The sequence below is a fragment of the Ictalurus furcatus genome, chromosome 2 (assembly GCF_023375685.1).
Source record: "Ictalurus furcatus strain D&B chromosome 2, Billie_1.0, whole genome shotgun sequence".
Taxonomy (NCBI): Eukaryota; Metazoa; Chordata; class Actinopteri; order Siluriformes; family Ictaluridae; genus Ictalurus; species Ictalurus furcatus.
Genome location: NC_071256.1, coordinates 2,835,601 through 2,847,997, shown reverse-complemented (window position 1 = coordinate 2,847,997; position 12,397 = coordinate 2,835,601). Strand labels below are relative to the sequence as shown.

The 12,397-nt window shown below is 45.5% G+C and overlaps 2 protein-coding genes across 6 annotated transcripts in view; one reads left to right on the top strand and one right to left on the bottom strand.

Moving 5' to 3' along the window:
• Window positions 1-698: 698 nt before the first annotated feature.
• LOC128619249 (endoribonuclease ZC3H12A-like) lies at window positions 699-11,084 on the top strand. Of its 2 annotated transcripts, XM_053643287.1 has the most exons (6): window positions 699-940; window positions 3,247-3,738; window positions 7,221-7,360; window positions 7,689-7,923; window positions 8,579-8,685; window positions 8,774-11,084. In XM_053643287.1, the coding sequence occupies exons 2-6, from the start codon at window positions 3,437-3,439 to the stop codon at window positions 9,643-9,645; spliced, it is 1,656 nt and encodes a 551-aa protein (XP_053499262.1). In that variant the 5' UTR covers window positions 699-940; window positions 3,247-3,436; the 3' UTR covers window positions 9,646-11,084. The 2 variants fall into 2 exon arrangements, with proteins under 2 accessions (XP_053499262.1, XP_053499251.1); XM_053643276.1 differs by lacking the exon at window positions 699-940 and having other exon boundaries at window positions 2,261-3,738.
• Window positions 11,085-12,190: 1,106 nt separating this feature from the next.
• The window catches only part of tab2 (TGF-beta activated kinase 1 (MAP3K7) binding protein 2), a 45,124-nt gene continuing 44,917 nt past the window's right edge, over window positions 12,191-12,397 (bottom strand). For all 4 annotated transcript variants that reach the window (XM_053643237.1, XM_053643263.1, XM_053643245.1 and 1 more), the window contains one exon: window positions 12,191-12,397. This exon is cut by the window's right edge. The gene's annotated coding sequence lies outside the window, so the exon portion shown is untranslated.

The window sequence follows — 12,397 nt, the reverse complement described above, 5'->3', positions numbered from 1 at the left end:
AAAAAGAATCAACACTACTGTTTAGCTGATGATTTTTCTACTACAGCACAACTCCGAGTGTATTATTCCTTACTTATTTCACACACACACACACACACACACACACACAAACCCCAATATTAAAAGCAAGCCCAGACATGACAAAGGTCAAAATTCGCCAATCGATTCTATTTATAATTCAAATCGATTCTATTTATAATTCAAATCGATTCTATTTATAATTCAAATCGATTCTATTTATAGGACACATCTAGACGTCACCTCATCGTTTTAGCTTCATCGTGTGAGGTTACTAAAATGACTCGTGCTGCCTTTTGGTTCGCGTTGCTACATCGAGAAACATGGGAACGCAAGTCACATGACCGCACATGACGCGGAACTCCGCTTTAACCGATTGCATAACATTCTGGGAAGCTCTCACACACTCGGTCATGCTCTGTCACAATGTCAGCCGTGCCCGCTACGTTAGTCACTGTGTACTCGAGTGTCTAATTCACCCTTCTGTTTTCCTTGCCTGAAGTGGCATGATTTCCCCGAAGTGATCGGTGAAGGCTGCTCGACATCACAGGGAGGCTTTGTACCGTGTACGAACGTTGAAAATAACGCAACCCGATATGCCATGTAAGCCTTAAGTGGCTGTGTGTGCGCGTGTGTGCGCGTGTGTGCGCGTGTGTGCGCGTGTGTGTGGTTGAGGAAGAGCAGTAAGAGGGGAAAGTTTTATATCAAACATATGTATAAGGAAGAAGGGCGTGTGTGCGCGTGTGTGTGTGTGTGTGTGTGGGCGTGCATATTTGTATTCTTTGGCTTCCTTGCTATGGTGTGAGCACACATTTAGTAACTTCCTCATATGCTTGATCATTCTGAGAGAGACGAGCACACACACACTCTCTCTCTCTCTCTCTCTCTCTCTCTCTCTCTCGCTGGGGCTGCTGAACAAACTGTAAGTACAACTTTATTAAATCGCTCACTCAGAACTTCACTTCTTAGTCAGAACGGTGTGTTTAGTAGTGGTAGTGCTGTTTATGACCGTTCAGTAGACACAGCCAGCGAGGACTAGAGATATAACTAATGAGAACTCGTGAGATTTCCTGACAGTAAAACAGCAGGAAAGTCATGAAGCCTACAAGTAATGAGGTGACTGGAACTAAGCGCGTCTTCCAAAGAAGAAAAGTGAAGAAAATAGATAGAAATGTTTTGTGTTTTTTTTTTTTTTTTAAAAAGAATCGTCAGTGTGATGAGTGAGTGTCACGGATATGAAGCTGTTGTGGTTTAAAGACAAAGAGCTGAACTACAATAAGTGTGTGTGTGTGTGTGTGTGTGCGTGCGCACTCTGCTCCTAGGTTTATGAGGTAGGTGTATAGATGGTATAAGAAAGGCTTGACGGTTTAAGAGCTCAATGACGGTAATAACGTGAATGAACAGGTGCGTTTGAGGATGAGGGGAAGAAGCTGCCTTTGTTTTTCTTAAGGTGGCTTCCTTATTATTCACGACTGAACCCGAGCTAAATATAGCAACAAGGAAAAGTGAGAGTTAAAAATAACTCACGTGACAGAAGGAGGAAGAAGTCGTCTGGAAAATGGTGTGTGTGTATATATATATATAATGTATACCTGTGCGAGGAGAGAGAAGTGGCGGGGCAAATAGAGTACTGGAGTGAGGTAAGGAAATGGGAAGAACAAAAAGGCCCCGAATTATACCAACTGAGGTACAGATACTGTGTCCGTCCACGTTCCCACACCTGGTACAGTTACAGACCACGTGTCCGTCCTCTTCCCTCGGCTGGAACAGGGACGGTGTCGGGGTGGATAATAGCATCGATGTCGGATGCGGGAAGGCGAGGGGCACAGTGTCTGTACCGGTGTCTGGTGAGAAAGGGGGAGGGGCACAGTGTCTGTACCGGTGTCTGGTGAGAAAGGGGGAGGGGCACAGTGTCTGTACCTGTGCCAGGTGAGGAAAGTGGAGCAATATTGTGTCTGTACCTGTGCGAGAAGGCAGGGCAAACTATCTCATGTCCAAAGTACAACAAGGAACACTTCTCAAGTGGTGATTTAAAGCAAAAAACGGTGAGGAAAAGAGGCAGAGAAAACATGCCCCTACCTGTGGCAGAGGGAAAGAGGAAGACAAAAACAAGTTGTACCTGTGCCAGGTGAGAGAAGGGGAGGGGAAAACAGTATCTAACTGTGCCAAGACAAGTCTACAATGGGGCAAATTGTCTTCATCTTGGGCAGGAGGGCGGGGAGGGCGGGGGGGGGGGGATGTGTTAGTGTGGGTCAAATGTACTGGTTTTAACAGCCGGTTAAAAATGGGGCAGGCAACTGATCGTTAATTACACGAGTGTGTGTAAAAAATAAATAAATAAATAAGTGGAAGAAAATGGTAAGGGAGGGAGGAAGACAAGGAAATCTACCAGCACTTGAAAAATTGATGCTAACACACACACACACACACACACACACACACACACACACACCCCTGTAATATTTGCCTCGAGTTGACAAGGTGAGCCTAGATCAGCAAATGTTCCTCTAACGCGTTCACTCAGTCTTCACCTTCACACACTCGAGCCGATACCATACGAGGTGGGTTTATTCATATTTCAAAATACATAAACCTTTTTAAAAAGATTTCATTCACACTGAATCACTGTCACGTAGGATTTAACAAAGAAAGAAAGAAAAAAAAACAACAAAAAAGTGTGAGAGAGTGTGTGTGGAAAAAGGTTTACCACTACACGATTAGTCAACTGAACACGACCGCACTGTGGGCAACAATCTGATGGAAAGATTTCGAATCGTGATGGACAGACTCGGCTGTTGTTTGGTGAAAAGGTCGCCGCTTTTAATCCACATGGCGTGACGTGTGTAAAGAGTCAGTTCTGCTTTTCATATTAGGCTCGTAAATAAGACTTGGTGAAACGCAGGGGCTTTCCAATACACTATTAATACTACACACTTTGAGAAACAAGTTCCTAAGAAGCGGAGATTTTGGCAGGATTGACGCAAGCAGCGCGCGCATTAAAAGGTGACAATCGCACCGAACTGACTAGCATTAAAGCGTCTTCCTTTCGTCTGTGGTCTGGGCATGACGTCCTGTTGATGCACACGTCGTGCTTGTTAAAAATAGAACCTGTGTGTGTGTGTGTGTGTGTGTGTGTGTAGTAGCAGCGATGGATGTTTGCAAGAGCTTTGTGAAACTGCAAGAGTGTAAAAGCCCCTAACATTACATGACCTTTCTGTGTTTACCCAGAGGGAACCCGCCTCCTCACATACTTCTTCCACAAACAGTGGAAAGACAGACCGAAGGCGGATTCCCCCATCGAGGCAGCGATAGCGCAGGACAAACCACCCCTCCCGCCTCCTCCTGCCTTCCTCACACACAAACACACACTCGCACAGAACACGTGGCCAACCACAGGAGGAGACACACACACACACACATGGACATGGAGCGCGAGCAGAACAAGGTGAAGCGTTTCCTCAAGCTGGGTTACTCCCGCTCGGACATCGTGCGAGTCCTGCAGACGCTCGAGCGCGACGCGCAGACCAACGACATCCTCCAGGAGCTGATCAAGACGTGTCGCACTAACGTCACTGGAGCACCGGGGGCGCCGGAGAGCAGCCCTCAGCTCGTCCCGCGAGGATGTGGCTCGTCGCTGCAGCACAAACACGCCGACACCGCACACGCCGACTCGAACCCCTTCAGGCCCGTGGTCATAGACGGCAGCAACGTAGCTATAAGGTGAGATCTTTAAAATGCACGCAGTCGGGAGTCTTACTCATCCGAGTCTCGAGATTAAACGTCAACGTACGTTTTATAAACGTGTCGGGTTACTTTATACTCAAACGTCTCAGACTCGTAAGCCCGAGTCGATGGGAAAGAAAGATAGAAAGTGTAACAAGATCTGGAGCGAAAAAGTGGAGAAAAAGATACTAGATGATAATAATAATAATAATAATAATAATAATAAGACGAAAGGAAGAAAGACTCACATACAAAAATAAGACGATTAAATAAAAAGTTTTTCTCCTTGTATTGTTGTTATTACTACTACTACTACTACTACTACTACTAATAATAATAATAATAACTCAGATGTTATAATAACTGTATCTGAAATTCAGCTTAGTCGTGATTTATCTTGATAAGCGATATATGTTTAAAAAATAAAATAAATAAATAATAAATCTAAATAAATTTCCATCCATTGATGCAAACCCAGCCTGCTTGCTAAGGACCATTAAGGACTACTTGTTTAAACCCAAACCATGGCCTTTTAAAAGTATTGGCACCCTCCATTTGGCGTACGTATAAACGCGATCTTCACGCGATCTCAGAGCAGGCTAGGTTTCGTTTTTTTTTTTTTTGGTCCGTTCTCAGAAACCAAAACTCTTTACAAATCCCAAGTGTGAGTACGATGTGAATTTATAGATTGTGGTGAAGCGGTGACCTTTAACCCACCCACTCAAAAATGACTACTTTTTTTTTTTTTTTTTTTGGTTAACATTTATTTTTCAAGCTAACGTGCATGTGTTTCATGAACCGAGCTGTTCGGCGTAGCGTTCCTTTCATGTATTTTTTCCCCCCTCGAAAGTCACCTCATGATTCACACGTAGTTTCAAAACGGGTCGTGGGGTTAGGCGAGAGGAGAAGATGAGGAACCGGCGGCAGGGCTGCTCCCGCAACCGCGATTCACTTTCCAGAGCGGCGAAGGCTTGCGGATTACACGGCGCTCTCTGGATTCGGACGTCTTGCTCGTATTCGCTCGGCACATCCGAGACACGCTCCGGAAGTAAAACGCACACGGACATACTTGGAAACACTTCGGCGTTTGGAAAATTGCGTCAAAATTCAAGAAACGCCGTTTTAGCCTGAAATTTTTTACCCGGCATTGTTTCGCTTACGTTCACGATCGAGTGCATAAACGGGTTAGGACTGGTATTTAAAAGTATGTTATCTTGGTTTCAGTTCCTCCTGAACTTCTGCGCTTGTGTCTAGTACGTGTTGCAGAAGTGGGAGTCACACGTCAACGACGAGCGGGTTTCAAAATTATTAACTCAAGAAACTTAATTATTACAGTGAGTAAATTACGAACCGCGTCGGTTAGCAGACGCCTAAACACTGCAGGGGGAAGCCGAACTGAGGCAAAGTGCACACGCGCCCACACCCACTGGTGCAACACATACACATACACATACATCAGGTCATATTTTCCCCTTTTCTTTCTTTCTTACTTTCTTTTTTTAATAAAATAAAAAAAAAACACGTCGTCTCAGACCACAAGACTGAACGTCGTGGTGGTGGCGGTTTGGACTGTTTGTGCACGCCGTTGTCCAGGAAGTGCTCTGCAAAGCGACTTCCTTAACAATGTGCATGCTTATTAAGCGTATCAGCTTCAGGCTGAGCACCGCATGCAAAGCGCACACGTATCGAAGTGGAAAGGCCCAGAACTAGGTTAGTCAAATACGATAACAACCCCACACACACACACGCACACGCGCGCGCACACACACACACACACGTAAGCTATACGCATGCATGTTGTGGTAACAGTAATATAGTTGAGGACAAAACATCCGCTTCACTCGATCATGTTGGACGTGTGAATCTATAAAGCTCACCCGCCTCACGGTTCGACGTGTCGCGTCGTGATCTCGATTCACGTCCATCCGTGCCACGTGATTGGCTGATTAGATAACCGCACGGACGAGTGGCCGACGTGTTTTGACGCCTGTAATCCAGGGTTCCTGTTTAAACGACGACCGTAATGACTTCGAAAACCGTGTCTAAGCTTCATCACTGTAATTATACATCTTATTTATCTACGCTTAACAGCATTACCCTCCGAGTGCTTCGATTCAGCCGCGCGATGAAACGCGTTCGTTCTGCAGCAGTAAAAGAGGGAGGAGGGGAGGGGAGGGGAGGGGGAAGCCCTCCGGTTTCGAAGCGACCCGGCGTGTGTTCGCACATCTCCGTCGTTTGTGAATCTTAGAAACGGGTCACTGGAAGCGATGTGGAGTAGAATACTGAGACTTGTGATGTAGACCAGTATACAATATGAGAAACGAGGCCACAGAGCGGCAGTCTGGGTCACGCTGACTCCGTCATATGACCGAGTGTTTCGGGCCTAGCAGTCTCGCTATGACTCACAGTTAGCAAACCACAGACGTCTCGCTTAGCCGCCTACGTCAGCATTGTAAACTCGTGCAACTCGGGCACCGTTTCTCTGCTTTCATGACGGTGGTCATTCGTTAGTATTTCATTTAGTGCTAGTACAAGTGTGTGTGTGTGTGTGTGTGTGTGTGATGCAAATGAAAGGAGCATTTCGTACTCGAGCTGTACACGTCACTGAGTATTGTGGTTATTGTTGGGGGTTTTTTTTTTTTTCTTTTTGGAACCGCGGGTATGTCATGACCCATTTCTCTGACTCGCAGGTTAATTTACAGTATCTCACAAAAGTGAGTACACCCCTCACATTTGTGTAAATATTCGATTCTGTCTCGTCATGTGACGGCACTCAGGAAATGACACGTTGCTACAGTGTAAAGTAGTGAGTGTACAGCTTGTGTAACAGTGTAAAATTTGCCGTCCCCTCGAAATAACTCAACACACAGACATTAATGTCTAAACCGCTGGCAACGAAAGTGAGTACACCCCTAAGTGAAAATGTCCGTATATACATATACACACACACACACACGTACGTAGATGTTCGTCTTCTCATCTTTGTGAGGATCTTCTACCGACACCTAAATCTAACCCTTAACCAAAAAGTAAACAAAGAGAAATCATGTTTTAGAAGTTTTAACCAAAAGCCAAAGTCGCCACAAGGTCCAACTTGCCTACACACAGGCAAATCTGGATTTACGACCGCTGGGGGAACCGAGCTGCATCGCTGCTAAGATTTTCCGGTTTAGGCTCGTCGCCGTACATAAAGAGCTTTTACTGTTTCTCTGCGGCGCTTTAATCTCCTCGTTAAAAAAAACAAAACAAACAACAACAACAACAACAACGCTATTATTACGGATGAAAACATCTGGACGGCTCTTTAAATAGCTGGAGCTAATCGTTCCAGGTGGGACAGCAGGGATGGGGGCGAAGGTTCACTTGAGAACATGTAACCCCTAACCTGACCTGCTCAGATCAGCGCTGGGATTGTGGACTGTCTAAAATAAAATAAAATAAATAAATAAATAAATAAATAACCGCGCTCTGTTCCACAGCCACGGGAATAAGACGGTGTTCTCGTGCCGGGGGATCCAGCTGGCCGTGCAGTGGTTTTGGGACAGGGGGATTCGCGACATCACCGTGTTCGTGCCTATGTGGAGGAAAGAACAGTCGAGACCTGAGGCTCCCATCACAGGTAAGAAGTCCAGGGTACGATTCTAGCTCTGGATTGTCCACATTTCTTTTTTTTTTATTATTATTATTATTTCCCTAGAGGAGAAAAACATCCATATATTTAAGTTTATAATTAAAGTGACGCGGGTGCAGTCGGCCATTTTCTATCGAACGTCATCGTTATATTAGAGCTTACCGACTAGCGGCTAGTTCACAAGATTGGTAACGTAACACCTAAAGAACAAGGTCGTTACGCTGTTGCGTAGCAACGAGCCCGTTGTGACGGAACTGCTTCTTTTTCGCGGCGAAGGAAACGAAGGGTTTGTAATTGTTCTGACGCTTGTCTTCAGACCAGCACATACTGGATGAGCTGGAGAGCAGGAACATCCTGGTGTACACGCCCTCGCGCTGCGTCAACGGCAAGCGGGTGGTGTGTTACGACGACCGCTACATCATCAAGCTGGCCGTCAGCTCGGACGGCATCATCGTGTCCAACGACAACTACCGCGACCTGCAGCAGGAGAATCCCAAATGGAGGAAGTTCATCGAGGAGAGGCTGCTCATGTACACGTTCGCCAACGATATGTAAGTCTGCGTGCAAACGTTGAGAGGAAAATGCCAAAGAAAACAATGCCACGATTTTTTATTTATTTATTTTTCTTTCCTCCAAGCCTGCTGTTACGAGAACAGGGTTTGAGATGACATAATGAGGAAATGCACTGTTGAGAAACAAACAAATACATGGCACAAAAAAAAAAAAAAAAAAAAAGGTTCCTTGTTCCTGTTTCCCCAAACGTCGGCCAAAAAGTCTGAATCCACCTGCTTTCTCTTTCATTAACGATCGTAGACGAATACGATTTCTGATATCACTTCCCACTTATTCGTTTGAACATAAAAATCACCCTCTTTCGCACGTCCCAGCGAGGCTTATACACTACGCAGAGCTGTAAACATGAAAGGAAAATACTTAATACCGTACTGCGGTAAGTTCCGCCGTCCTGGACCGACGTAGCTACAGGCTACGGTCCCCCCCCCGTCCGCACTACGGTGCAAAAACAGCGTTCTCGGGTTTCTCTGGGCTGTAGGGCGGATTTAGGAAGGATGGTTGGGAACAAAACAGGCACGAAAACACGAACGATAGCGTGGGATTTAACGTAGGATAATTTTCAATGCTGATAAAGGTCATTTTGATGGATTCAAATGCTAACGAATGTGATTCTCGTCTTCTTTCCGATTTAAGATTCATGCCACCTGATGATCCACTTGGGAGAAACGGGCCCACCATCGAGAACTTCCTTCGAAAGAAGCCTTTAATATCGGAGACCAAGCTCCAACACTGTCCTTACGGTAGGTCTACGTCCGAGCGGGTCCGCCACGCGTTTTCTCCAATGATTCATGATTAATAACGGACTTTTCCTCTGTTCGTTTCCGGCAGGAAAGAAGTGCACCTACGGTGTGAAGTGTAAATTCTACCACCCTGAACGCTCCAACCAACCGCAGCTCTCTGTGGCCGATGAACTGAGAGCGAAGAGTCAGCCGTCTAGCGTGACTGAGGACTTTCCCCAGTCCACGGACGGACCCTGCGACTACCAGACGGTGGCCATGCTGCCCTTGTTACACCACGACGAGCTGACTCGCGCTCTTTCCGGTCTCGATCTCTACTCTTCCCCGCATGAAACACAAAGTCCCACCGACCTGCAGAGGTCCCTTCCTGCTTTGTACAAGAGCATTAAAAGTGACCAGGCCTACGGCTCGCTGGAGGGCTCCATGTCCCGCCTTTATCTCAGTGACTCCGCCCTCCAGACCTCACTAGCCTACAGCAGTGGGTGTATGACTGGAAGCAGTAGCGATTACTTCCTGTCTGGCAGTTCTAGCCTGCAGCAGAGGCGAGCCCGCAGTCCTGACGTGCCCTCGCGCTGCTACAGCCCTGACCTCCACACACTCTCGCGCTGCCAACACACACACTCCGACGTCGGGCTTGGTTACCCTCACCCGCTTTATCCGAACCACGGATATCAACACCGCACCGCTTATAAAAACAGTAACGCACCTTTTAGCAACGAGGCTCTACATTATCCTCAGTCGACGTCCAACCAACTCAGGGTACCGGACGTGTGGGGTCAAGTCCAACCTGAGGTCATTAACGGGGACAAGCTGACGGACAGGAGGAGGGATGTGAGGTCTCAGCTTAGCACGATTTTCCCTCAGAGCATCGTGGACCAGGTTATGAGTTTATACCCACACACACTGGATACAACAGAGCTGGTCATGCAGATCCAGAAATACAGGAACAGTTCCTTGCTTTAAACCGCACAAGCTGGTAATTAATCCACAAACGTGAGCCGCGGCAACCGTCACGCTCCATCGGCGATGAATTACAGACAGTAACTGGTTTTGTAAGATTTTTTTTTTATCATCCGGACGCTCAGTGAACTTCACAGTGCAAGAGCAGTGCTGTTACTGTTTGTTTGTTTTTTTTTGTTTTTTTTAAATACTCACAAACCAAATGTCAAATTTCAGTTTTTAAATCACTGAAATCTGAAGTCTGAAAAGGTAGCGAGGGCGCAGAATCGCATCCTGATCACGTTACAATCTGAAGCTGTTGCGCAAAGGCGAGCTTCACCCAACTAATAAAGGAGACACGATCCTGACTTTTCTTTTGCGCTGGTGCTAAGAAGTAATGAAACTTCATCTCGCTTCAATTATTTTACCTACGCGTATCCCTCAGCCTCAAACCACATCTGGCTCTCCTCCAGCGTTATCACACGGACTCACCGGCGGACTTCCTGTGATCGAGAAACACGGATGAACAAGACCTCCCCGTGTAGCCGGACGCTCGCCGGGCAGCCGTTTTTGTTTTACAAAAATCTTTTTTTCCGTACACTTTTCTGGCCACAGGCCTCAGAATCCTCCTCGCATGTTTGCTGATGGGAAAGGTTCTGCGGTTTGGCGCGTACCGTGTCGGTAAATGAGCTCTTTCTGTGAAAGTAGGCGTCTCCTGGTCACGATTACGATGAAGCAAAGCGAGACTAGGATGAAGCACTGTCACTTAGATACGTTAGCGTGGGAGCTCCAGCGCAAAATGCAAGCAAATACTGCACAGAACACTCCGTAAAGTTGATTTATGCGTTAAAAAAAATAAAAATAATAATAATAAAGTATTCTTTTTAAAAGCACCTGCCCTGTATAGTAACGACATAGAAACAGAAAACAAGACTGTGTGTATATATGTGTGTGTGTATCTGTATATGTATACCTCCTGATACTGTAAAAAGACCAGATGAATGTATTTCCCGGGACGACGCTCCGTCTTTAAAGCCGTCGGCACCCGGTTTGCTGTAATTACTCATGACTAGTTGCTTCTTGAATGTGAACGTGAAGACTGACCTTCTCTGAGAGTAAACGTGGTCTCACTCGACTCACGACGACGAGTTGAGGAGTAGAACGTTGACGTGAACGGAAATAAACCGAAGAACCGGAGTACAGCTTTGGTTTGGATTTAGGTTTTTCCTGTGTGCTGCTTTGGCACAAATGTAACCTTAAATAAATAAACAAACAAACAAAACGATGAGTACGTCCTCAAGGAGGACGGGGATCGTATGACTACTAGTTGATATGTGATGTAGCTAAGATTAGCGGAATCCTTTGCGCCGTTTGTATTGTCTGAATGTGCTTCCGGTTTGTTACGACCTAATGATTAAAAATAAGCTATAATGGCTTTCAAAAGATCTCTCGCCTGTGTGTTTCATTTTATTTTCGCAGTCCGGGTCTTACCGGTAAGCGGACGAGGACGCACGTCCGACCGGGAGACGACAGCCTGCACTTTAATATCTCTACGTCTGCCGCGATCGGACGATTTGGAGCGGGTTTTTTTTTTTTTTTTTAAACGGCGAACGACGAAAAAACGAATTGATGCGACGAACGTAAATCGGTTATTCGTCGTAACAATAACGAATACAAACAGGGAAAAAAAAACAAAACTTGTGGGCAAACAATTTAAAAGGCTAGAAGTTTCTCTACGTCGTAATCGGTCACGAATTAAAAGGTGCGGTAGGCGTGTTTTGTTTTTTTCTTACTTGTACAAATAACATGGAAGATATTTCAAACATGATAAAGAAACAAAAAATTAAACATACATATACATTACACACACATTCACATGTGTATATATATATATTAGTTTAAGCCATGACCTCCTGTCAGTCATTTTACAGACACTCTGTAGATCCTCAGAGCAGAGATTTGTGAACATAGACAGGGGGTATTGAAGGGTCGGTTAAAAGAGTATAGAAGAAAAAATAAATAAATCATTAAAACGTCAAACCCATCTATATAACTGTTTAAGAGAGCTAATCTTGATTTTAAGAAATAGGTTATGTTTTTGTTCCGGTCCTGAAGACGTACACAAACCCACCTCGTCGATGACCGCGTGAGGTTTCCGGCTCGTTTTTTTCCTGCACCGACGCCAGAATGCGATCAATTTAACACGAGTCGTCCAAGTTCAGTGGAATTTTCCTTGTTGGAGAACTCTTTCTTTTTGCAACTAAAAGGAAAGGATTTCCCCCAATCCTAGTAGCGACCTCGTTTATATAATACGTCGTGGCTAAATGACTAAAGACGCCAAAGCGGAGTCTGTATTTCATCACCGTCACCATCACCACTCTTACCTCTGCTCAGATGCGGCCCTCGGATCCGCCAGTCCTCACGCCACGCTGAAGAACGCAGCTGTGCCGAGAACGGGAACCGTGAACTTCCTTTAACGCACAACACTGCCATCTAGTGGGGAGAAACGTGCAACTGAAACGTCCCGACAACACGTTAACCACACAAAAAATAACCCGACGATTCGGAATATTTTTTTTTTGTTTATTTTTACAAATAACTTATCTGTTACAAAGACAGTTTTCCCAGCTAAAAATTAAAAATCACTTTAGATATCCAAATCATTTCTTCTTCTTGTTTTTTTCTACCATGATTTAAATCCAGAAACGTAACTCACGGCTCGGAGCCGAGCCCAGGACAAAGGAGACGGGGGGGATAAAATAAAAAAAATAAAAAT

Bases quoted from the DNA above. Each gene is read 5' to 3' on its own strand.
- LOC128619249 (XM_053643276.1), top strand. From the start codon at position 3,224: ATGACCTTTCTGTGTTTACCCAGAGGGAACCCGCCTCCTCACATACTT. The intron at 3,739-7,220 runs GTGAGATCTTTA...TCTGTTCCACAG, and splicing joins GGCAGCAACGTAGCTATAAG to CCACGGGAATAAGACGGTGT. The intron at 8,686-8,773 runs GTAGGTCTACGT...CGTTTCCGGCAG, and splicing joins GCTCCAACACTGTCCTTACG to GAAAGAAGTGCACCTACGGT.